This window comes from Equus asinus, chromosome 2 (assembly GCF_041296235.1).
Source record: "Equus asinus isolate D_3611 breed Donkey chromosome 2, EquAss-T2T_v2, whole genome shotgun sequence".
Lineage (NCBI taxonomy): Eukaryota > Metazoa > Chordata > Mammalia > Perissodactyla > Equidae > Equus > Equus asinus.
In genome coordinates this window covers 89,990,432-90,015,219 of record NC_091791.1, presented here as the reverse complement: position 1 = coordinate 90,015,219, position 24,788 = coordinate 89,990,432, and the positions used below count along the sequence as shown (strand labels likewise).

General features: G+C 54.1%; 3 protein-coding genes across 4 annotated transcripts; all 3 read left to right on the top strand.

The window, feature by feature from the left end:
* Positions 1-3,256: 3,256 nt before the first annotated feature.
* On the top strand, positions 3,257-5,864 carry ADIRF (adipogenesis regulatory factor). Its single transcript, XM_014841516.3, has 3 exons — positions 3,257-3,740; positions 5,373-5,435; positions 5,668-5,864. Exons 1-3 carry the CDS (start codon positions 3,680-3,682, stop codon positions 5,772-5,774), a joined length of 231 nt encoding a protein of 76 aa, XP_014697002.1. The 5' UTR covers positions 3,257-3,679; the 3' UTR covers positions 5,775-5,864.
* Positions 5,865-10,174: 4,310 nt separating this feature from the next.
* On the top strand, positions 10,175-20,330 carry LOC139041472 (integrin alpha-7-like). Of its 2 annotated transcripts, none has more exons than XM_070493630.1 (4): positions 10,175-12,948; positions 13,119-13,214; positions 13,390-13,451; positions 17,909-20,330. In XM_070493630.1, the coding sequence occupies exons 1-4, from the start codon at positions 12,923-12,925 to the stop codon at positions 18,076-18,078; spliced, it is 354 nt and encodes a 117-aa protein (XP_070349731.1). In that variant the 5' UTR covers positions 10,175-12,922; the 3' UTR covers positions 18,079-20,330. The 2 variants fall into 2 exon arrangements, with proteins under 2 accessions (XP_070349731.1, XP_070349725.1); XM_070493624.1 differs by having other exon boundaries at positions 10,175-12,983.
* Positions 20,331-20,468: 138 nt separating this feature from the next.
* Positions 20,469-23,347, top strand: FAM25A (family with sequence similarity 25 member A). Its single transcript, XM_014841517.3, has 3 exons — positions 20,469-20,838; positions 22,149-22,211; positions 23,158-23,347. The coding sequence occupies exons 1-3, from the start codon at positions 20,484-20,486 to the stop codon at positions 23,289-23,291; spliced, it is 552 nt and encodes a 183-aa protein (XP_014697003.1). The 5' UTR covers positions 20,469-20,483; the 3' UTR covers positions 23,292-23,347.
* Positions 23,348-24,788: the final 1,441 nt, after the last annotated feature.

Sequence of the window (24,788 nt, the reverse complement as noted above, 5' to 3'; positions counted from 1 at the left end):
CAGCCCCCTACCACTGCCTTTTAACATGGAGGAAACGGCCCTGCTTTTGGCAACTCCAGACACCATCCGGGACACGCCGTCCACAGGAGCACAACACCCATATGGCCCCAGGTTTCGAGCTGTAGCGCACCCTCAGGACGGAGCCCGCTGATGCAGGAGGGCGGGGGACCTCCTGAGCCCTCCTGCCGTGTGTCCTTGGTGCCAGTGTCCTTCAGGGAACAGGGACACCCAACATCCCTCCTTGGAACAGACAGTAATGTTCAAAGATGTGGAGTCTAACCCACAGCGAGGACTCTCGGCATCCTCCTCAGCAGAGGACATGACCCCCGGGGCCCCTCCCGCCCGGCCCCACCCAGCCTCGAGCTCCCCTCCAGGCTGGAGCTGGGCTTTCCCTCCCTTCCCCGAGAAGGCCTGTCAAGCATCATCAGAAATCACAACAGCTGAGATGCAGGCACATAAGGCTCCACCTTGAGAGGAAAAGAGCAGAAAAGGAACATTTGCTGAGCTCCTCCCAGGCCACAGATGCTGTGCAGCGCTCTTTACCTCACTGAATCCTCTGAACAAACCTACTAGGAGGAGTTGGCATGATCCCAGTTTCGCCGAGAATGAGCTGAGGAACAGAGAGGTTAAATAACTTGCCCAAAGGCAAGGAAGCACCCGGATTGGGGACTGCAGGTGGGCTGGCCCCAGAGCCTCCCAGTTGACTCCCAGGTTCTGCTGTGACCACCCGGACTGCATGGGCTCCAGTGTGCTTATGGCAGATGCCACCCCCCTCAAGGTTTCAGAACAAGCCAGGGCCTGGGCTGGTCGGTGTCCTACACGAAGGGCTGTTGGCATCACACCCCAGAGTCTTGTTCAGAGGTGGCTGAGCAGAGACCAGGTTGCCTCCACTTTGACACCCAGACAGTTTGGGCTCAGAGCATGTAAGTGACTTGCCCAAGGCCTCCAGCCCAGGGTGTGGGAGCCAGAGTGCACACCTGACTCCAGACAATGCCCTGTCCACACCACCTTCCTATCCTCCCTCTGTAGTGGGGAGCAGGGGTCAAGGGCAGCCGAGGGGGCTGGTGACCCAGTCAAGCACATGCTGAGATGGGTTGTATCCTGGCCCGCTGACTGTGGCATCTGTTGCTGACGAAGCAGAAAGGAGCAGGGGGCTGCTGGTCCCCCAGCCCTGCACACCCCACCATGGGAGGCATGAAGGGTCTGGAAGAGGTCCAGGGCAGGCAGGGGTGTTCCCGCCCCGGGGCCCAGACACTGCACATCAGCAGGCCTGTGCATGCCCCAGGAGCAGTTCACCAGGGGCCTGGGTGTGCCTGAGCTCCCTGAGCTGTAAGAGAGAGCAAGGAGGAGCCGGGCCCACTCAGGTCACTGGGCGGACAGGGGACACCTAGACCCGGCCCCTGGGGACAGCACTTCATGAGGTTCTCAGTGCCCCCCGCCACTGCTGAAGGAGCCTGGAACGTCCCTGCTGCTTGTCCCCACCCTAGACACATACTCAGGGCCCATTCTTGGGGTCCAAGGGCAAACATCACAGTCTGCCCCAAGTACCCCTTCCCCACCCCATGGGCACCTGCCATGTGCTTTGCCTTGAAACCCCCTATCGTGTGCTCTCGCCGGTGGGGCTGCATCTCATCTTCCTGCCCTAGAGAAGGAAGGCCCCTCCTTACCCCTCTGCTTACCTGAGAGGCCAAGCACCCCGCCTGCTGTGAAGGGCCCTCGGCTCAGTGTGGGCACCTTTCAGCCCGTTTAATCCTCACAATAACACTTCGGGGGACATTCTGTTATTGTCTCTCCCCATCCAGGATGGGGACATTGAGGCTGGGAGAAATGAAGGGACTTGCCCCAGGGGGTCTTGGAACCCAGGAGCTCTGACTCCAGTGCCTGTCTCCATTTTCACCTGCTTGGCCCGCCTGTCCCTCCCACAGAGGCCGCTGCCTCTCTGGCTGGCTCCTTGCCTGCTGGGCCTGGCACGAACAGCATCCGCGGCCCAGCGATGAGCTCACTGGAGCAGTGTGACAGCCCTTCCTGGCTAAAAGGACTGGTGCCGCTGGTGGGATTTCAGGAGGGCCGGCAGGCCCGGGGCCGGACTAGGCTCCCGCGAGGCCCGGAGGCAGCCCTCAGGCGGCTCCCTGCAGCATCTTTGCGCTGGGGGCTGGACCAGGCTCGCGGCCGGGAGGGGCGGGGCGGGGCGGCAGCTTCGTTAGGCCGCTCGGCGTCCCCTCCCCCTACCTGATTTCAGCTCCCGCTCCTTCCTCTTGCCCGGGGTTGACCTATCTCTATTAATCCATTCAGCGCGTGTGTTGTGTGTACCCCCTGCCTCTCCCCGCCCTCCGCCCCCAACTATTGGAGGCAGGGCAGGGGCCAGAGGAGTGGACCTGGGTGGGGAGGGGCCACCCAGAGCTCCAGAATAGGGGAGACCTCAAGAGAGGTGCAGAGACAGGCTCAGACAGGGAATCCGAGAGCGTGGCCGCGCGGGGTGGAGACGCCCAGGGGGTGCGCGGGTGCCTCCGGAGCTCGAGAGGGCTGGGAGGCCGACCTGCGCCCCGGAGGGCCAGGGGGTTGTGCCTGGCCGGTCGTCTTGCTGTCCCCGGGATCCCTGGCTCCTCCACTCGCACGCAGGTCTCTAACCCCCTCCCGGCGCCCCTGGGGCGTCACCACGCCCCGAGCGCACCCCATCCCTGGGCGATCTGAGTGGCCTGTGGCTCCACGGCTGTCTTCTTCGCTGTGTGACCTGGGGTGCTTCCTGCCCAACTCGTCGGGCTTTGGTGACCGGCAGCAGTCTTCTCGCCTGGGCCGGCCACACACGGACCGCCCTCTCCGTTACCTCCCATCCACTTCGGGCCACATCGTCCCCAGGGGCGCGGGCGGTGATCGCCCTCTCCAGGGGGCATTTTACCCTCCCCTACCCACCCCAGTGTCCGTCAGGTCCCAGTGGCCGCTGGGCAGATGGCCAGTCTACAGTGTCCAGGCCGAGTGTGTGGGGACAGGTGGCTGGGAGGTGTCAGGGCCCTAGGGTTTACTGCCCACCGATGCGGATTCGAGTCTCTAACGTGTGAGTTTGGGTAAGACCTAACTCGCCCTCTGTGTCTCAGTTTTTTCTTATCAACTAATTAAGAACACCCATTTCACGAGGTTGTTGTAAAGATCGGACCTGAGGCTGTAAAGTGTTGGGGCGGCGTGGGGCACAAGGTAGGTGCTCAATAAAAAGGAGCTGCTGTTATTAATTTCAACTCCAGCCTTGAGATGCTGACCTGGCGCAGACCCAGCGCTCACCAGTTGGGGGACCCTCAAGGTCGAGGAGGGAGGGATCACGTCGAAGGGGTGGGGGGAGGTATGCGTGGGCCCCCTCCTGCCCCCAGCCCCTCTTTGGCCCCAGATACAAACCCTCTACAGCCCCTAGCCCTTCTCTGGACCCTGGTTGGGGCCGCCGCCCTCCCACCGCGGCCCACCTGAGGCCAGGATGTGCCTCCGGCCGGCGGAATTTGGAGCAGAGCCCGTCACTCCCTCGAGCCTGTCTGCTGGGAACCGCCCCGCCCTGCGCCCCCCGCCCCCCCTCCGCGGGGCGGGCCGGCCCTGGGGCGCCTTAAAAGCCAGAGCTGACACTCCGGTCGTAGCCGCGGCTAGCAGGATCCAACGTCGCTGCGGATACCCTTAACAACCTCGCAGACCCCCCGCAGCCATGGCCAGCAAAGGCTTGCAGGACCTGAAACAGCAAGTGGAGGGGGCGGCCCAGGAAGCCGGTGAGGCCAGCGCGCGACCCGGGGCACACGCAGCGGGCACCCGGCAGAAGCCGGCGCTCTGCGCGGCCCAAAAGTGCGCGGGCGGCTCAGCCTCAGAAGGGCCCCCCGGGACGCAGGGACCCGGCAGGACGCCCGCCCGGACCAGCCCAGGGGATGATGCCTTGCGGGAGGCGGGGGAACAGCTGCGCCCCAAGACTGGAGCCATCACGGGAGGCTGCGCCGACGGGGAGCGGCCCCACCCCGGTCCTTAGGGCAGGATGAAAGTCCATGAGACAGCGTGCTCTGCCGGCTGGGGGCTCCACGCACGGGACGGGATGGGATGGGGAGATGGCTCCAGACTCCATGGGCTTTGAGACCTCCTCCCACCGACTTGGGAAAAATGTTCCCTTACTTTTAAGTCCTCACCCAGGGGGCCTTCCCACCCTCCCGCGGCAGGGCAGCTCCCAGCCTTGGCTTCTCCGCCTCCACCCCTCTCCTCCTCAGACCTGAGGTTACAGTTGGGGGCCTCAGAGAGGGGGGTGGTGGGTTAGAGGCGAGGGGATGTGAGGAGACCCCTGGGCTCACCAGCGTCAGGTCTTCCCGCCTCCCTGGGACTTCAGCTCACCATCTGTCCTGCACATGTCCCAGTCAACAGACAGCATCCAAACCAACCCCTCCTTCACCAGTGCCCCAGGGAAAGCCCACAGTTGCCCCCCCGAGACTAAAATGCTACCAGGAAGCCTCTGTCTACAGGACCCTTCCTCTGGGCCTCACTTTCCCCATCCGTAAGCTCCTTCTCAAAGCCTCCTTCTCTTTGGTCCTGACTGGCTGTCAGACAAAGCCCCCAGGAGCCTCTGTGAGCAGCAGATCTAGGGCCTGCCTGAGCCCCCACCCCTGTCCCCCAGCGTCTGGGTAAGGCAGGCACCTTCCTGTGAGCAGCAAGGATGAGTCAGTTCTCCGGAGGCCAGAGCCACCTGTCTGCCCATCCAGCATGGGGGAGGCATCTGAGCCCCTGGAAACCCTGTTCAGCACAGGCACAGAACTTGGGTCCAGAGGTGATGGCCTGAACTTGAAGTTGCCCCTCCTTTCTGCACTTGTTTCCTAATGCCTTAAGCCGCCTGCCCACAGGGCACTGGCATCCTTGCTTGTGTGCCCAGGGGCCAGGCATAGGAGGGAGGAGGTGGTGAGAGGGAGGAGGTGGTGAGAGGGCCTTGGAGAAGCGGGCGCCCCAGGGCAGGAAGTGGGATTCAGGCATCCAAGTCGGGCTTCTGGGGGAGAAGTTGCTCAGGAGGGCAGGGTTCTTCCTGGACCATGCCCAGCAGCAGCAGCCACAGACCAGATGCAGCTCCAGCCCAGCCCGGCCCTGCCTGCCTTCCTCTGTGGGCATTTTCTCAGCAATCCTGGAGATGGGAAGGGAAGCAGGCCAGAGGGGAGGGGCCCAGAGTTACAAATAAACAAGAACACCCGAGGGGCATGGAAAGGGCTCATGTGTCTCAGGGCTGGGTGGCCTTGGTCAAGGGATTTTTCCCTGGATGGCATTGGCCCCTTGGGCCAGTGGGACTGACTACTCTAGAGAACAGATAGGGGTGGCAATGTGGGGCCCCTGTGGCTGTCTTAATGGAGGGGGGGGTAAAGGCCACATCTCTGTTCCAGTGACCGCGGCCGGAGCAGCAGTTCAGCAAGTGGTGGATCAGGCCACAGAAGCAGGGCAGAAAGGTCTGGTGGGGCCCAGCAGGCGGCGGGGGGCAGCGGGGGGCAGTCCCAGCACACTTCCCACCCCACCCCGCCCCTGCCCCGGCACACCCTTTCCTCTGCAGCCCCTCTGTGCACACTGCCCCACGGCCTGCTTCCTGGGGAGGGAGACCGTGCCAGGCTCGCCTGCATAGCTCTGGTTCCCCAGGGCCCCACCGTCACACGCCCTCTCCCGCCCTCTCAATTCCATCCCCAGCCATGGACCAGGCGGCCAAATCTACCCAGGAAACCATCGACAAGACTGCTAACCAGGCCTCGGAGACTTTCTCGGGATTCGGGAAAAAATTGGGCCTCCTGAAATGACAGAGGGGAGCCATGGGTGACACCTCCAGGCCCTGAGCTCTGGTCAGCGGCTGCCCCCTGGCTTGCGCCTCATTAAAGCACGTGTCCCTACGCTGCGTCCACTTCTTGCCTCCACACAAGCTGGGCCCAGCTGTCCCTTGCCAAGAGCGGAGCCCCCATATCCAGAAACCCAGCCCCCACCTCCAGAGTCCTGGCACTCCAAATTAGGAAACCTAGACGGACTGTTCGGTTCCCATCGTCTCAGCCGCGTATCCAACCGCTCCCTCATGCGAAGTTCAGTCCCCATTTAGGTACGTGCCCCTCCCCGGCTCGATCCAGGAGCCAGCCCCCGGCCCCGGTTCCAAATCCGCTCCCCCAGCTCCAGGAAACCGGCCCCTCCTAGGAGGGGGATACTCGGTCCCCGGATCCTCGAGGGGCTGCGCTCGGGGCGCCCAGGGCCGGGGGCCTCAGGAACTTCTCCCTGCGAGGGGCGCCGGAGCACCCCCAGGCTGGGCGCCGGGAGTTCCCGGGGACGACTCGGAGCCGCAGGGGCGGGGCTTCCGGCCCTCGCCGCCCCGCCCGGCCCGCGGGCTGTTTGTGCGCGGCCCCGCCCGGCCGTGGGCCACCGAGCAGGTTGGGACAGGCGACGAAGCGCCGCGGACTTGTAGGGTTGGGCGCGGCCGCCAGGAGGAGCCCCGCCCACGCCGCGCCCCCCGGGGAGGGGCCTGCGCCGCACGGGGCCACGCACGTGGGCGAGAAGCGCGCGGACCGGGATGGGCGCGTGCGCGCGAGAGCCCCTCATCCTCACCCCAAGCATCCCCCTCCGGGACCGGCCGGTATCTGTGGTGCGGGACGAAGGCCGGCATTTGCGTTGGGCACGTCCCCCAGAGGGACCAGGGTTCCCGCACACCTAAGTCCCTCCACCTCCCGCCCCCAGTATGTGCCCGCGCACGCGACACCAGCCCTAGGGACGCCCTGCTGATGAGTGACTCACAGTTGCCGCCGGATAAGGCCCGGCCCTGGCGCCGGCGCGGGCTCCTGCGCCCCCTGCGTCCGCACTCCCTGGCACCCCTCGGCTGGCGACGCCGCGTCCCCCGCCCCTCCCCCCCGCCTTGGCCCATGATGCCCCCCGCTCCGGACGAGCGCTCTGTCTGCTGGAGCACGCGCGGAGTCAGGCCGCTTCGTCTCCCAAGCACCGCTTACGCGGCGCTTCCCAGTTAGGGGTAGATGGAAAGGAAAAGCGTCGTCCATCCTCCCCACGGTGACCGGGCCGGCTTCCTGGGACGCCTTCCGCGGCCTGCCGCTAGGGGGCTGTGTACCCCCCTCCCACCGGCTCTCGCTGTGAGTGACGATCTGCACCGGTGACCTTTCCCTTCGCCAATCTGAGATCCCTCCCAAGCCGACAAGAGCATCTCCCACCCTCACCCCAGGGCGGAGCTCAGGTCCACGCTTGGTTCCCTGTTGCTGACTGTCCCCCAAAGAAGGCCTCCGAGGCTGCAAAGTGGGCCAAAGCTGCTTCCTCTGGCCCCAAAAGGTCTTTGAAGAGACACCCCAAGCATTCTGAGGGCGCTTCCAGTATCCAGCCCCTGCCTCCAGGAGCGGATGCCAGGGTCGGGAGAGACCGTTGGGGCCACGCCGGGAGGCCCGTGGAGCTGCACTGGCAGAGCCGTTGCAGCTTTTCTGGTGTGCATCCTTGCCATGGTGTCTCAGGGGGAAGTCCCAGATGGCCCAACAGTGCCCCTTGGTCCTGCTCTGAGTGATTGCCTTAGGGGATGGGTGTGTGACACGGGTCTGGCTAAGGAGAGGAGAGGCCAGCTCTGAGGGCCGTGGGGCTTCTAAGAAACGTTTTTCATGCTCAAAAAGAAGGCGAGGGAAGAAGCAGTCCCTCCTCTTCTGCTGGACAACTTTGTGGCTGGAAATGAGGCTCAGAACTGTGGCGGCCGCTTGGAACCACAGGAGGAACAAGCCCAAGGAAAAGCCAGAAATGCAGAAAGAACCTGGGTCCGGGGTTCCTTTATTCAGTCTCTAAGTTAACCAATCCTGCTGCTGCCACTTGGCTGGGCAAGAGGATGCCATTTCCTCATGGTTGGAGCTGCTGTGCATTAGATTTTCTGTTGCAAACAAAAGCTTATATCAGGGTCCTCCACCTGCCAGCCTGCCCCTCACAACGCCCCTCCCCATCTCTCTCAGCCACATTGACTTTTTTTTTTTTGCTGATGAAGATTAGCCCTGAGCTAACATCTGTACCAGTCTTCCTCCACTTTACATGTGGGTCGCTACCCCAGCGTGGCGATGGGGTGTAAGTCCTCCTGGGATCCGAAGCCACAAACCCAGGCCGCTGAAGCAGAGCACACCAAATTCAACTACTGCACCATGGGGCCAGCCTGCACTGACCTTTTTCATTTCCCTTAACATCATGCTCCTGCTTGCCTCAGGATCTTTGCACATGCTGGTTTTTGTTCTGCCCAAAATGCTCTCCAGCTCTCCATCGTTGCCCAAAACCACCGCTGTCTAGGTGGCTGCCCCTCTTTCATCCCTCAGGTCTCAGCTTTCCTGACCGCCCCCCAACACACACACGGTCACACTTTGAATGAGTGCAGCTGCGACTGATACCCTCTCACACCCTAGACTTCTCTTCCACAGTTGTATTAATGAGCCACTTTCCTGTGTGCCCCTCTGGGGTGGTTGTCCCCAGGGCTGCAGGCAAGTCCCATCTACTGATTAGGGCATGCCCAGTGCCCAGCAAGGAGCTCTGGCAACATCTAAATGAACCCCCCATGCAGCTGGTCCTCCTACGGTCCGGGCAATGCCTGTTTCTCTGTGCCTCTATTCCCCCAGCGCTCTATTCTGTTTCCTGCCCTAGGGGGCGTGGCCAGGTTACACTTGTCTTTGGCCCCATGTCTGGAACACATGGGACTCAGGGGAGCCAAGAGGAGCCCAGGCCTGTCTCCATGAGGCTAGCTGCGCCCAGCCCGGCAGAGGAGAAGACAGCTGTGGCCACTACACCTTTTGGGTCTCAGTCAAGTCTCAAAGATCAGTTCTTCCCTCAGCAGTTCCCAAACCCTAGTTCTCCAACCAGCCAGACACAAAGTTGCTAATACTGCCTTTCGGTTCCCCTTGCAGCCCTGCATTTGCAGGCCCAGGGCTTTCCTGACGATAGATCTCTCTAGATGGTGTTCCTCCCTCCCTCCCGTCTGCCCCTTCCTCGCGGCTCCTGCTCAGTCAGTAGGATGAGCCTCCTTTGCGTTTCTCTCTGTGCTCCAACACACACTGAAACCTTTACCCCTCGGCTTCTGAGCTCTGATTCCCCTCGGATTACGGATGAGACAAGGGCCAGCGTTTTCTGCTTTCCAGCTTCCTTTTTTTTGTTGCTAGTTGTCTCGTTTCTACTTTGTGAAAATACCGGAGCATTCACATTCCATTCCTCTCCCCCTGAGCCACACCTTGGTTTTGCTTTGATCGGCAGCTGAAGATACTAAAAGCTCTCTGCTGTTCCTCTGGCTGAAATATTTTCTGCTGTCTCTTGGTTGGTTGGAGTTAGTCCTCTAGAAGTTTCCTCAAGAATGAAATATTACAAATGAACTGAGAAGACATCTGAGATCTGAGTTAATGATTGTTACAGCTAGGCCCATTGGGTTATTGTAATGTGCCCATGAGGGTTTATTGTGTTCTATTTCTGTGTATGGCATTTTCTATTTAAAAAAAGTTTAAAAAGCCAAAATAAAAATAAGAAAAGAAGGACTTATGTGAACCATATTCTGAGTTCTTAAATGTGAGGTATTGTTGGTCTATAACCTGTATATTTTATCCTTGGCTGGTTTCAAATTTCCAGCTCCTGCATTTTTCCTCTAGCATCTTCCAGGTGTGGCTGCACTCCCGTCTGGCACAGAGGTGGAGAAGTCCCTGGAAGGCTGGCTTCTAATTCACTGGAATTTCTGATAAGTGACTTGATCTTTCTGGCTGGCTGTCTTTATCTGTAAAGTACAATAATTGTTCTAGGGTTTGTCTCAGTGATGATTTTTCTGACTCAGTTTTCCCTAAGATTTAATTTGCCCTTTCAATATTTTTAAAGATTTTATTTTTCCTTTTTCTCCCAAAGCCCCCTGGTACATACTTGTGTATTTTTAGTTGTGGGTCCTTCTAGTTGTGGCGTGTGGGACACCACCTCAGCATGACTTGATGAGAGGTGCCATGTCCACGCCCAGGATTGGAACTGACGAAAGCCTGGGCCGCTGAAGCAGAGGCGCGGACTTAACCACTTAGCCATGGGGCTCGCCCCACCCTTTCAATATTGAGTCCAGAATTATTTTATTTCGGGAACATTTCTTTTTTTTTTTTTATTTTTTATTTTTTTATTTATTTTTTATTTTTTTTTATTTTTTTAAGATTTTTTTTTACTTTTTCATTTTTCTCCCCAACGCCCCCCGGTACATAGTTGTGTATTCTTCGTTGTGGGTTCTTCTAGTTGTGGCATGTGGGACGCTGCCTCAGCGTGGTCTGATGAGCAGTGCCATGTCCGCGCCCAGGATTCGAACCAACGAAACACTGGGCCGCCTGCAGCGGAGCGCGCGAACTTAACCACTCGGCCACGGGGCCAGCCCCTTGGGAACATTTCTTAATTGTATTTTGTGTGTGTGTGAGGAAGACTGGCCCTGAGCTAACATCTGTTGCCAATCCCTCTCTTTTTGCTTGAGAAAGATTGTTGCTGAGCTAACGTCCGTGCCAGTCTTCTGCTACTTTATGTGGGACGCCGCCACAGCGTGGCTGATGAGCGGTGCTAGGTCCACGCCAAGGATCTGAACCTGTTAACCTCGGACCAACAAAGTGGAACGCGTGAACTTAACCACTACGCCACTGGGCCGGTCCCTCTTAATTGTATTTTGAAATATTTGCTCTGTTCCACTGCTTGCTTGCGTTCTTGGAATCCCAATTGTGGGCCCGAAGTTCTTTTCTACCTGGTTTCCACATCTGTCATCATCTCCCAAACACTGTGTATCTCTTTAATCTGATTGCTTTTTTTCCTTTGCTTTTCTTCATTTCTGTTCCATAGGCACCTACTGGGCTTCTTATAGTTTCGTCTTCATCTCTGCATTGGTTTGTTTTATCTTTTTTCTTCTATTTTACTCCTGAGACATGTCAGTTTCTGTTCTGCCTACTCCCATTGTCTGCCATCTCTCCCCAGAATTCTGGTAATTCTATTTTACAATCCTCCTTCATAACTACTAATGCTTTATGAAGTGCCTTATTTACTTTTTAAAACTCATGTTGAAATTTAATTCACGTTGAGTAGTAATTTTTATGTGCCATCTTTGAGGTAATCTTTTATAGGGGGATTTCTTCATATGCAGTGTAATTATGGTATTTTTTTAATATCTAAAAAATCGTATGTTTTTACTGTTCAGTAGAAAAAAGGGAAGTGCATATCTATGGTATGCTAGCCTTTCTGTAAAGAAAGAAGGAGGATTTAAGAAAATGCACGTTTCTGCATATTTGTGGAAAGAAAATGCAGGAGCCATAAACCAGGGATAAACTAAAGAGACTGGTTACCTACAGGGGCTGGCTGGGAAGGTGGTGGAAAGAATCAGGAGTGAGAACAGGGTGGCAGAGATGAGGAGAGAAGGACGCTTCTCTGAGTGTGTATCTTTTTGTATGGCTCTGATTTGAAGAACCATAGTAATACTTCACGTACCCCCAAAATAAACAAACTATTAAAAGCAACTAGAATGTGGAAGAGGGAGAACCCAAAATGCACTATAAACAGTAACAAATGATCCTCACTCTATTACAAATGGAGAAAATGACTGAAAGGGGTGGGAAAGGAAAGAAAAATCCTAAGTAGCTTTGGAAAATAGTATGTTGACTGGATTCTGTAAGGCTAAAGGCAGAAAAAGCTGCACATGAATTCTGCAATCAGAAATTTGATTCAGTCAGTAACTGTGTTTCTCACAAGATTGTGGGTTAGCGGTTTTGAAATAATGTATATATTTACAATGTATATATTAGAATTTATGTGTATACTAGAATTAGACACACAAGTAAATGTATTTTAGATAATAAGAACTGGATTTGTCACTGTTGGAGAAAGAAATTACAAATAAGGAATGGGGAACACTGTGCTGTTGGGCTGGAATCTGAGGTATCAATATATACTCATGGTTTTTAATTATATATGTTGATAGATAGATATAGAAATGCATATGTGTGTGTGCATGAATAGGTTAGTGAACACATACGTATACTACCTAGATCTGTCTGCCGAAAGGTCCTAGAAGCACTGACACCCCAACAGCAATGAGCACCCCATAAACCAGATCTTGATCTCTAAATACCATCCCCTAATAAAGGAACCAGGGCTGCCAGGAGAAGCAGTTAATTGTAGTGCTGGGGCAGGAAAATACAAGATCAGCCCAGAACACCTTGTAGTCCCAGAAAGTAAGGAAATGCTAAAATAAATAAATAGAAGATAGATAGATACATAGATAGATAGATAAGTAGATACATAGATACATAGACAGAGAGATAGATAGATAGATAGATAGATAGATAGATAGATAGATAGAAAGAAAGGAAAGGTGGGAGCTTCTGGAAAGAACACAGGAGCCAACCTGAGGGAACTTCTAATGGCCAAAGCTGGACTAGTTTGAGCAGCAAAATAAATAATGATAGTATTGGATTATAAGCCATAGAATAAGATAAATATTCCATACATGAATCCATACTTATATGGGTAAATAGCAGATTGAATAAATGTGGAGAAGGGACAACTCTTACAGTAGAATTCCAATTAATTAATGTAGAAGGAAGGATGGAAATAGTGAATAGGAAAACACCACAGAAATAATTATTGCAGATAAGATTCACTGATGAATGCTAAAATCAGTGTGCAAAAGTTTGGGGAGTAGTCAGATTTTTTTTTTTTTTTTCTGAAGAAGATTTGCCCTAAGCTAACATCCATGCCAATCTTCCTCTATTTTTTTTTTGTGGGGGGGAGTGGTTGTGAGGGAATGGGTTGGGTGGAATAAGGGGGCCTGGCAGCAGAGGCCTGGGGAGGCAGAGGCCTGGTGCTGATGGGCTGTGGGGAACTGATGGTCTGGTCCTGCAGGTGCTGGAGGGCGAGGCTGTGGGCATAAAGAGCTTCGGATACTCTCTGTCGGGCGGCCTGGACATGGATGGGAACCATCACCCCGACCTGCTGGTGGGCTCCCTGGCCGACACGGCCGTGCTCTTTAAGTGAGCCTTCCAGCTCCTCCCTGAGGCCCTGAGCCCCACTCTAGTGCCATATCTGAGACTGAGGAGTCTGCCCACCTCCCCTCTTTCCCAACCTCATGTTCATGTTTCTTGTACCCTCAACTCCCCACTCCCCAGGGCCAGACCTGTCCTCCATGTCTCCCACGAGGTCTTCATTGCTCCACGAACCATCGACCTAGAACAGCCCAGCTGTGCTGGTGGCCACTCAGTCTGGTGAGGCGGGATCCAGGGGGAGGGCGGGGGAGCCTCTGGAGTCCAGTTTTCCCCGGTTCCCCCTTTCTCTGTATAGTTTGAGGCTGGGGCTGAGGCTGCGGAAGGTGGGGCAGGGTGGGGGTGGGGCCCTGGCCCATGAGCCTTGTGGCTCAGGAGCTGCCCTTTGCCCCCACAGTGTGGACCTCAGAGTCTGTTTCAGCTACATTGCAGCACCCAGCAGCTACAGCCCTATTGTGGGTGAGTGAGGTCCCCCTCACACCTCCCACCCCGGTGGGTTTCAGGATGGGTCACTCCGAGGTGGAGAGAAGACCACCCTGGGGACAGGCTCAGGCTGGAGCAGGTCCCCAGCTCACTGGCTCTTCTCCTCTCCCCGCATGTCTTCCTCTATTTTTTAAAGATTTTATTTTTTTCTTTTTCTCCCCAAAGTCCCCTGGTATATAGTTGCACATTTTTAGTTGTGGGCCCTTCTAGTTGTGGCATGTGGGATGCCACCCCAGCATGGCCTGATGAGCAGTGCCACGTCTGCACCAAGGATCTGAACCAGCAAACCCTGGGCTGCTGAAGCTGAGCACGCTAACTTAACCACTCGGCCATGGGGGCTGGCTCTCAAATGGTTTTTGACAAGGGTGCCAAGATCATCCAATGGGAAAAGGACAGTCTTTTCAACAAATAGTGTTGGGAAAACTGGATATTCACATGCGAAATAATGAAGTTGAACCCTTACCTTACACCATGTACCAAAATTAACTCAAAATGGATCAAAGAGATAAACATAAGACCTAAAACTATAAAATTTTTAGAGGAAAACATAGAGGGAAAGCTTGGTGACATTGAATTTGGAAATCATTTCTTGGATATGACGCCAAAGAAGGCACAAGCAATAAAAGAAAAACTAGATAAATTGGACTACTTCAAAATTAAAAACTTCTGTGCATCAAAGGGCACAACCAACAGAGTGAAAAGGCAACTTACAGAATGGGAAAAAATATTTGCAAGTCATATGTGTGAGAAAGGGTTAATATCCAGGATATATAAGGAAATCCTACAACTCAACAATTAAAAAAAATCCAATTAAAAAATGGATAAAGGACTTGAATAGACATTTCCCCAAAGATGATACACAAATGGCTGATATGCATATAAAAAGATGTTTGACATCACTAATCATCAGACGAATGTCAATCAAAACTACAATGAGCTATCACCTCACACCCATTAGAATGACTGTTATCAAAAAGAGCAAATAAGTATTGACAAGGATGTGGAGAAATTGGAACCCTTGTGCGCTGTTGGTGGGAATGTAAAATGATGTGGCTGTTATGGAAAACAGTACGGCAGTTCCTCCAAAAATTAAAAATAGAATTACCATGTGATCCAGGAAAAGCACTTCTGGATATATAAACAAGGAAATTGAAAGCAGGGTCTTGAAAAAAGTGTCTGTAATCCATGTTCATAGCAGCGTTATTCACAATAGCCAAAAATTAGAAGCAACCCAAATGTCCATAGATGGAGGAATGGATAAACAAAATGTGGTATTGTATGTACATACAGTGGAATATTGGATAAACAAAGTGTGGTAGACACATACAATGGAATACTGTTCAGTTTTAAAAAGGAAGGAAATTTCAACACGTGCTACAATGTGAATGAAGCTTGAGAACATTATGCTAGGTGAAATAAGCCAGTTACAAAAAGACAAATACGATGTGATTTTACTTATATGAGGTCCCAAGAAGAGTCAAATTTTCAGAAACAGAAAGTAGAAGGGTGGTGCCGGGGGCTGGGGGAGGGGGAAATGGGGAGTAGTTGTTTAAGGAATATAGAATTTCAGTTTTGCAAGATGAAAAGTTCTGGAGATTGGTTGCACAACAATGTGAACATACTGAACACTACAGAACTGTATGGTTCAAAGTGGTTAAGATGGCAAATTTTAGGTAGTGTGTATTTTACTACAATTTAAAAAGATTTTTTTCAAGTTTGAAGAGAAACAGAATTTGCAGTCTTAAAGTCTCTCCCCCAAGATGTTTATTAACTACAAGGGCAAGACAGTTACTTTACGGCGGAGAAACCCGGCAGAAACCACCTTAACCAAAGGATCAAGTTCAATGTCACTAGTTATTGTAATAAGTAATAAGATGTCTCAAGGTCAGGAACCCTGTGACATGAGGCACCGGGAAGGGTCCAACATCATTGCTGTGCTTCTCTTGCCAAAAATACATAACCTCAGGCCAATCATGAGAAAATATTAGACAAATGAGAAAGATTTGACAAAATGAGCAGACCTGGTTACAAGTGTCAAGGTCGTGAAAGACGAGGAAAGACCGAGGGACTGTTACTGCAGTGCCACAAAAGTGGAGGAGACTAAGGAGAAATAACAACTAAATGCAGTGCGCGGGGGCTGCCCGGTGGCAAGGTAGTTAAGTTCACACATTCTTCTTCCGAGGCCCTGGGTTCGCAAGTTCAGATCCCAGGCAGGGACCTACACTGCTCATCAAGTGCATGCTATGGCGGTGTCCCACATACAAAATAGAGGAAGACTGGCACAGATGTTAGCTCAGGGCCAATCTTCCTCACCCTCCAAAAGAAAAAAAAAATGAGGTGCGTGATCCTGGATAGCATTCTGAAAGAGGAAAAGGATATTAGTGGAAAAAGTGGTGAAATTCCAGTAAGGTTTTGAGATTAGCTAATATGTTAACTTCTAATTTAAATAATTTAAGTTTACTTAAACTTATTTATTTAACTAATCTTTATTTAGTTAAATAACTTTAAATTTAGCTTAACTAAATATGCTAATGATAATTCCCTGGTTCCGATCATTGTACTATGGTGTAAGATGTGAACGTTAAGAAGGGTTGGGAGAGGAAGACAGAGAAACTATATGATTTTTCCAACTCAATGTTAATTGAGAAGAGAGAAACCTACTCTGTCAATCATAAAACCCTTGTACTCAGGACGTATGGGAGGCTGTCGGGAAGCCGAAGCTCAAGTCTGGAGTGGACTTTCGCGGACATCAGTGGGAGAGTCCCTGGCCGGGGGGTGGGCTCAGGGTCGTCGCTCAGGCTGGGTTGCTCAGGAGCTCTTCCTTCACCAAAGTGCTGGACTCATGCCTGAAGCTGGGATCCCTCTGCCTCTCAGAACACAACTGGCTTCAGGAAGATTCTACTGGCAGCCTTCCTTTCCCAGTCGCAGCCTCCAGAGGTTCCCTCCCTGCCTTCCCAAGGGCCCCCTTCTCTCTTGGAAGGCGCTACTCTCTGAGATCCGGCACCTCTGGACTTCCTTGGGCACGTTCCTCCTCCTTCGTCACCTTCTCAGATCTGAGTCCTGTCCCAAGGAGCTCTTGCTCAGAGGGTCCTCTCCTACTGGGAGTGAGTGTTGCTGGCAGTATCTGAGACCCCCACTGCTGGCCACCCTTCATCGCCTGCTCTTCTGTACTTCCTGGCCTTCCCACAATGGTTCTGCTGGTCTCACCTGCTGCTGCTGCTTCTTTTTTTTTTTTTTTTTTTTTTGAGGAAGATTAGCCCTGAGCTAACATCTGCTGCCAAACTCACACCCGTGCCCATCTTCCTCTACTTTATATGTGGGATGCCTACCACAGCGTGGCTTGTCAAGCAGTGCCATGTCCGCACCCGGGATCTGAACTGGCAAACCCCAGGCTGCCGCACCAAAATGTACACACTTAACCGCTGCGCCACCGGCTGGCCCCTCACCTGCTTCTGGACTTGCAGTTTCCCAGTCTCCTAGCTTCTCTGAAGTTAAGTTTGATGTGTGTTGGTGATGGGCTTTTTTTCTTCTTCTTCCGTGCTCCTTGTTGTGCCATATAGTTTCAAGAAGGAGGAATAGGATTATTTAGAATTAAGCTGCTGCCATGTTACTTCCACACCCGAAAGTCGGGCAGGCTGAGCTGGTATTCTCTGTTTACAGATGCTCCACAACTCCTCTCCACCCTATCCATCCTCCCTGCCTTCGCCCTGGGGACCTGCCCTCTTGAACTGCATCACCGAGTTCCCTCATACCCGGGCCCCAGTTGGGTTCAATCAATGGGCGTTGTTGGTAGGAGATGGGAGATGGAGGGGAGAGGTATTTCTCTCTCCTGCTCCCTCCTTGCTGGGCGTGGTTTGGCAGTAGCCGTGTTCCTCTGCCGATGGCTGCAGCTCCTGTCGGATGACGCTCTCCTACAGCTGCATCTCTCCTCGGGGGTCCGTATGGTCCCTCCCCTACCCCTGCAGACACAGGGATCTAACAACTCCCACCTTTGCTGGTCCCTGGGGGCCTCACCATCCCTCACTGGTTCCCTTAAGTCTGTCCACTCCTTTGGGAACAGTCCCTTCCCTCAGGTACCCCTTCGAAGTGCCCTCTGATGTGCCACCGGGACTGTCACTGACACCCACGGATGTGTGAGTGTTGATGTGCTGGGGAAGTCTTCCTCTGGTGACTGACGACCCAAGTCTTCAGGAGTCTGGCCGTGGCTCCCCTGTGGCTGGGAGGGGTCGGTGTGTGCAGGATACGTAGGCTCAGCATACACTGTGAGCTCAGATCCCTGGAGCAGAAGTAGGAGAAGGCGTAGGCAGGATGGACAATCCTAAAAGTCAACATTCATGACGTCCGCAGGTCAGATCACATGAGAGATCGTCATGCTTCAGACATAAGACAGCCCTAAGGACTTAAGTACTTAAAATAAATATTTGTTTTTTCAGAATTGGGAATTGCTAAGCTGGCAAATTGCTATTTGAAAAGTTGGCTCTCCTGGACCCGTGATGCAGCCAGCCGGTGCCTTGCCAAACTGGGTTGGTGGGCAAATTCCACTTGGAGAACTAGTCGGCTCACGTCAAGGCTCGATTCTCCCTGCCTCGAGCTCTGGGCTTGACCTTCTGACTCAGGGCAGGCTGACCTGGTGCCTGTGATCAAGGGCTGCTCCATTGGGCTGCAGCGTTGGCCGAGCCTCTACCAGGATGGGGTGGTTCCTACCTGAGTCATCCTCAACCTCATCCAGCAGGTAACGTGGTTCCCTGCAGGAGTCACCCGAGCCCGGCCCCTCGGTGCAGAATCCAGCCCTGGTTAGGAGGGTCTTGGGCTGTCCCAGGTTCTTCGGCTGGAAGGAGTCCACTCTCAGGGAGCCACGGGCTGGGCTGAGAGGACGGGGAGCTCGTCACGCTGGAGCTGGGAGGCCAAGCAGGACTGGATCTGGCCGAAGCCCCAAATCTGGGGCCCAAGTCTGGTCCTGGGCAGCCTGGCCTCTCCAGGCCTCTTGCCTTCTCCCTGTTGGCCATTTGGCATCTGAGTCTGGACCTAGCCTTGCCAGGACATCTGGGGTCATGGTGTGTTGTCCCTGGAGTTAGGGCGCTCACCAGCACAGTGCATTAAAGAGGAGCAGGGTCTCATGGGCGGGGGGACATGGGGAGGGTAACAGTAGTCTGACAGCGAGGGAACAGTGCAACCAGGGCGTGTGCTGGACCAGGCTCCGGGCTGTCACTGGAGCCAGAGTCCTGTTGAGTGGTCACGCCCTGACAAGGGCCTGTGGAGGGGCTGCTGAGCTCCTGGGCAGAGGCTGACAGTGAAGAGCACCCCAGGTTGGGGACTGTTGGGGAGGGCTCTTTGGGGTCTGGGAGCCATCCCAGAACTGGTGGGTGACACTGCCTTCCTGTTAGGGGAACAGGCACAGAGGGGACCCCTGTGGGGATGAGGGACACAGACAAGCTCAGAGGAAACCACCAAGGGGCTTTGATAGGTCCAGGGACCCTGTGGATCCCTCAGCTCAGTTCCCACCAGCTGTGTCCCAGAAGGACCCCACTCTCCGTGGCGTGGCCCCAACGCCCTGAGCAGAACCCTCTGGAATTTGGCTGTAGCAAGGGGAAGACAGAGCCATCTGGATCTGCTTAAGCTCTAGGTACCCTCACTTTCCCCTTCTGAGCCCACAGGGTCATACATACGTGTTTATAAAACTTCCCACAGTAGTATTACAGTATTCTTTTTCCTAAAGAAGGCCTCTCCAAATTGTTTAAGACCTGACCCACTCCTGTCAAGGGAGATGGCACGTGTCGGGCTATGGCCTTGTGACCCAGAGTTCCTGCTGCTCACAACACCCACCACCCACCCCAGGAGGGGCCTCTTAACAGCAGTCAGAAGTGTGGGAGGGCCTCTGCCCCATAGGGCCCAGGCTGTGAGGGCCTGTCATGGGGTAAACACTAATTAGGCCCCACCACACCCTCTTGGGCAGCTCTGGGGGTTGAGGAAGCCTGCAGAGGGGAGGGGACCTCAGACTGCTGTCCCAGGCCTGGACCGTGTGAACGGGGACTCGCGAGGACCTTCCTTCCATGTGGGGGTCACATCCCTCCAGCCCGCTGCCTCCAAGGCAGCCTCATGCCCCCGCCACTCTTTGGCCCCCCTGCTGGTTGCTCAGGGCCCCCTGCCAAGTGGCCCCTCCCTAGCATATCAGTGACAACATGGAGGGAACAGATGTTTACCAAGAGCTTGCATGATCCCACCAGTGACACGACCAGGAAGGCATGGCTGTCCCCATTTTATAGATGAGGAAACTGAGGCTCGGATCGGGCTAGTGACTAAGAGAAGCAGCACGTGGCATGTGGCTTGAGGCTTCTCTCTCCTTTCTGAGTAACCAGGGAGGCGGCCTGGCCCCCTAAGCCCGTGATGCGTCAGGGAACGGTAGCGTGGCTTTCTGGGAATTCCTGCTAGGGCCAGAAGCACCTCCTCAAGGGGTGGTGGGTCCTCCACCTACTCCTCCAGGACCTCCTGGGGGCACTGCCGACCTCATGGGGCCTCCCCGCAAGGCCAGGCCCCAAGGTGCAGCAGGGGCCGGTTCCCTCATGTGCCGCCTGTCCCAGCGCCGGGCCACCCAGGCGCTCCCATGAGTGAGAACCAGCTGACTACCAGCTGGGTGTGACAAGGCCTCTAGTCAATGGTGTGTCCTCCTTTGCCTTGGGCGACGCATGGCTGGGGTCCCCCTACCTGTCCGATGGAGGCAGCAAATTCACTCTGCAGAGCCCAGGGCCTTGGGAATAGGGAGGGGCTGGCCCCACTTCACTTGTGTTACTGGCCTGAAGGGCCGCCCAGGTCCCCAGGCCCAGGGAACTCCCAGCGCTCTGACTAGGCCACCCTGGGGACCCGGGACAACAGGCTGGGAGTCCTAGGCCTTGTCTGAGTACACACCAGTGCCCAGGCTGTGGGGAGCTCCAGCCCAGGGGGCTGGCACAGCTGCTGTCCCAGTGCCCCTCATCCCACAGGGAACTTGGGCCACTGGCCTGGGGGAGGCGCATGGCCCGGACTGACCTCTCCGTCCAGCTTCAGCCCTGCTCCCTGGCCCTGCCCTCACAGGGTCCCAGGATACGAGGTGTGGGGGTCTCCTGCTGCCAGAGGGGCAGCATCTGGGCCACAGCACTGGGGCGCCCCACCCAGCCTCTTCCTCCCGAGCCGTCTGTGCTGACTCATCGCCAGATGTCCCACTCAGCTGGGGCCCAGCCAGGCATCAGAGGCATCTATAAAAGCACACTGGTGCTCGCCCCACCATCCTGCTGGGCCACGACCTGCTGCCACACAATGCTGGGAGGCCTGGGGAAGCTTGCCGCCGAGGGCCTGGCCCACCGCACAGAGAAGGCCACTGAGGAGGCTGGTAGGGACCCGGTTGCTCCTGTAACCTGAGCCGTTCCCCTCTGGCTGGGGGATGCGGACAGACACGGCTGGGCCTGTCAAAGCTGATCCCAGCGGGGTTGGGGCAGGCCTTGGCCCCATGGGGAATCCTGGCCAACCAGCTCCACCAGGACAGGGTGGAGGAGGGGGCTACAGAGGCCAAGGAGGGCAGCTTGGGGTTGGGGGGGGGAGCCATGAGGGGTCCACTGCCTCAAGCAACCCTCCCACCATCGGACCTGCTGTGCCACCTGTTGTTGGGGTCTGTGGCTGAGGGCAGGAGGGGGCCAGCCCAGAGGAGGCCCCTGGGGGCAAGAGGGGACACTGGGTGCTGAGTGAGCAGCCGGTGGCTTGAATCCTTCCCTCTGGAAATCTGGGGAGCCCTTCCACATCGAAACAGCCTATTCTGAGTATCCTCTACAGAAAGAGAGGATGGATTTTTTTTTACCGTAACTTTAAAGCTTCAAAGATTTCTTCATTAACAAACCACCGAGTCTGATTCTGTTCGAAGTCGGTCCCTGGGGTTTATGGAAAGGATATTTTCACTTTCTTCGAAGTCCCATGCAGAGAGGCCAGCAGCTGCATGCAGGGAGCTAACCGAGCTCCCACCTGTGGACAGTTTGTGAAAAACAGCTTGTGCCTGAGTTCGCTGTTCTCCTTCTAAATGGCTGCAGACGTGTCTGGATTTCATTTGGCAGCTCCACCGCGGGTGTGGACGGCCCTCTGTCATCTTTCCTCTTAGCCCTGTGACTTCCGTATTATCCTCATTCTACCCATGAGGGAACCCAGCAGTGGAGGGTGGTGTTGGCATCAGAACCCAATTGCCGACTCCCAAATCTTCCGGTTCTAGCACGCTCCCACCCAAGCTTTAAACAACTCCTAGGTGGGCAGAGCGCCCTCCTATTGGGGCGATGGCTTTGGGGCACTTGGTTTTGCTGGAGGCAGGCCAGCAGCACCCCTAGGAGGTGTGGTGACCTGGGAAACAGGCCCAGCCTTGGTTCCAGGTCCCTAGCTGAGAGGAGGGCCTGCTCGTTGGCATTCCAGGCCGTGTCAGGCCCGAGGGGCACGGAGGGCCTTGTGCCCTTCTCTGGCTCACTCAGTTTGTCTCCTGGCAGCCAGGCCCCACTCGAGTCTCTGAAGGGAGCCAGCTGAGGGTCCTTCTCGTGAGCCAGCCTGTCCCGGCTGGGGCAGCATCCCAGAACCCCATGCAGGACATCCAGAGCTGGCCGGGCCCCGCCACCCGGAGGAGAAGCCGGCTTGCACTGTGTTCTCACTCGGCTTGTCTTGTTTTTTCAGCTCATGTCGTGGAGGGAGTGGTGAAGGAGGTGGTGGAGCATGCCAAGGAGGCTGGAGAGAAAGGTACGGCCAAGATCAGGCCGAGGAAGGAGGGAGGGAGGGTTGGAGGGGAGGAGGAAGGAGGGAGGGAGGGAAGCTGGATGCTGGCAGCATCTCCTTCTTTGCCTAACCAGGTCAGACCCTGCCCCTGCTGTTGCGTCCTTTCAGTTAGTATACAATTATCTATACTCATCTGCAGCCACAGCCCACACTTTGCTGAAGCAAGATCCACCTGGATAGTTCTCTCTGTGGAATGTTAAGAAGATGATGTCACAGAAGACTATGTGTCAGCACAAAAATATTTAAGACAAAACTATATATTTCTATGTGTATGTGCTGTGAGCATAACCATGCAAAAAGCATATGCATACCTCATTCCTTACAACAAAATAGGTTCCAGATGGATCAAGGACTTAAATATAAATACTTGAAGTTATTAAATTGTTAGAAGAGAACATAGGCTATTTTGGCATAATCTTGGAGACAGGAGGGTCTTTTTAACCATTACAGAAAGCCCAACAGCCATAAAGGAAATATTAGGTAAATTTGACAATATAAAACTTCAAAATTTTCATAGTAAAAAAAAACCAACTATAAGCCAAGTCAAAAGAAAAATCACAAACTGAAGAAAAATATTTGTAATAGAAATGATAACCCAATATAAAAATGACCGAAAGATGTAAACAGACATTTCACGGAGAAATGAAGCCCAGGCAGGTAACATACCCGTGATGTGAGCAGATGCTCAGTCTCACTTGTAAGTGAAGAAATGCAGGTTGTTGCGTGAAATAAATCAAATTTGAGCACAGTCCTCTGGGAGCTCTGCTGCCCGCTGCCCCATCGGGGCTCCTCCAGGCCATATCCAGAGGACTGCCACATCCCACAGGCCACTCCAGGCAAGACTAGCCTAGCAAGTGGCTTCAAATGTTTCTTTGCTCACCCAGACATTATGCCTCCTACTTCCTGACAGCCATCGCCGAAGCCTTAAAGAAGGCCCATGAGACAGGGGACAAAGTGGTGAAGGAAGTCACTGACACAGTGACCAACACAGTCACAAATGCTGTCACCCACGCGGCGGAAGGCCTGGGGAAGCTGGGACAGTGAGCACGCCCACCACCACTGGCCTCTTCCTGAACCTCAATAAAAAGCTGTGAAATGTGTACACCGAGCCCTGGATTTATTCCTGTTTGCATGGAAACACCGCCTGTGTCCCGAGTGGCCCCTGTGCGGGGCAGGGGGTCAGCACATTGGCACTCGCTGGGGGTCAGCTAGGTCCCCGTGGTTAGTCAGGTGTGCCACTCTCACACTGAGATTTCTCACGTCAGCAAGGGGCTCTTGAAGAATCGTTAGTGTCTGTGCTACATTTCTTAAACGATGGTTTTCTCAGAAATGACCTGTAGCTGTCAGACACCTCCGTGCTTCAAGGATTCCCCCAAAGGAGGACTGTCATTCAGTTTTCATGTTCTTGGGGTTTTCCTTGAAATGTTCTCAGGGAAGGACTTGGAGAAGCTAACAGACCAACCTGATGGAGAGGTTTGCTGGGCAGGCTCAGACAGTGAGTTGCTTCACATTCTGAAAGAGCCTTCAGAGAACCATTTCTGCTGGACGGTCACAGGGTCGGTCAAGGAGGACCTCAGCCCACTGCTTATTGGCTGTTGAAGCCACTGTCAGATCTCCACTCGGAGACTCGCGTTAGGCCTAATTGGTGGTGGTGGTGAAGAACGCCTGGCCTTCCCTCCTTCCTGCCACGGTGAGTCGGTACCGTAAAGGGTAAAGGTTATGTTTCAGCAGCATTGAGCTTAACATTTTGGAGTAACAAAAAGGAAATGATTTGTAAGGATGTGGCATTGCTTATCTATCTTGCTGGAAGTCACTTGTCCTTTGCAGAAATTAGAAGAAAAGGTGTTTTAAGGAATGAGTTGGTTGCACACCATATTTCTGGCTTCCTTTTAGAATTGGGTTTACAAGTTTCTGAACAGCCCAGGGATATCCAGTGTCCTGGCTTGGAACTCTTGCCGCTGTCCAGCTAAATCTGGACCTTCTATCTTGGTTTGGCTCCTGATGACTTTTGAATTCCTCCAATCCAAACCCAAGCTCAAAAGGATGGGAGCACTGTGGGTGGCAGTGTGGACTGGAACATCTCTCTGGACAGCACCTTCCCTTCCCAGACTTCACTCGGCAGGTGTTCACAGGTACACACAGATGCCCAAAGGGCAAACACACAGATTCAGCGTGGCGTGTAGTAGCAAGAGATTGGAAACACCCTAAAATGCTAATCAGAAATCAGGTTTTGCTTTGCTTATTAGGTTTGACACACAGTATAGAGCTGACATCTGTTACTTCTAGTGTATTCAAATGCCCTAGCCTGAAAAATGGGACCTGTGCCTAGATGGCCACCAAGAGGGACCAGTTAACAATTACCGCATGTATATGAAATGGAATACTCCACAGCTGTTCAGATGAAGAAAATGTACATATATCTTATGAGAACACATCCAAATAAGTTAATCAGTTGTAAAATATGCATGTAGAATAAGTTCATTTTTACAGAGCAAACACATTATTATAGAAGAATAGAAAAGAACTAGTAGCATATTTATA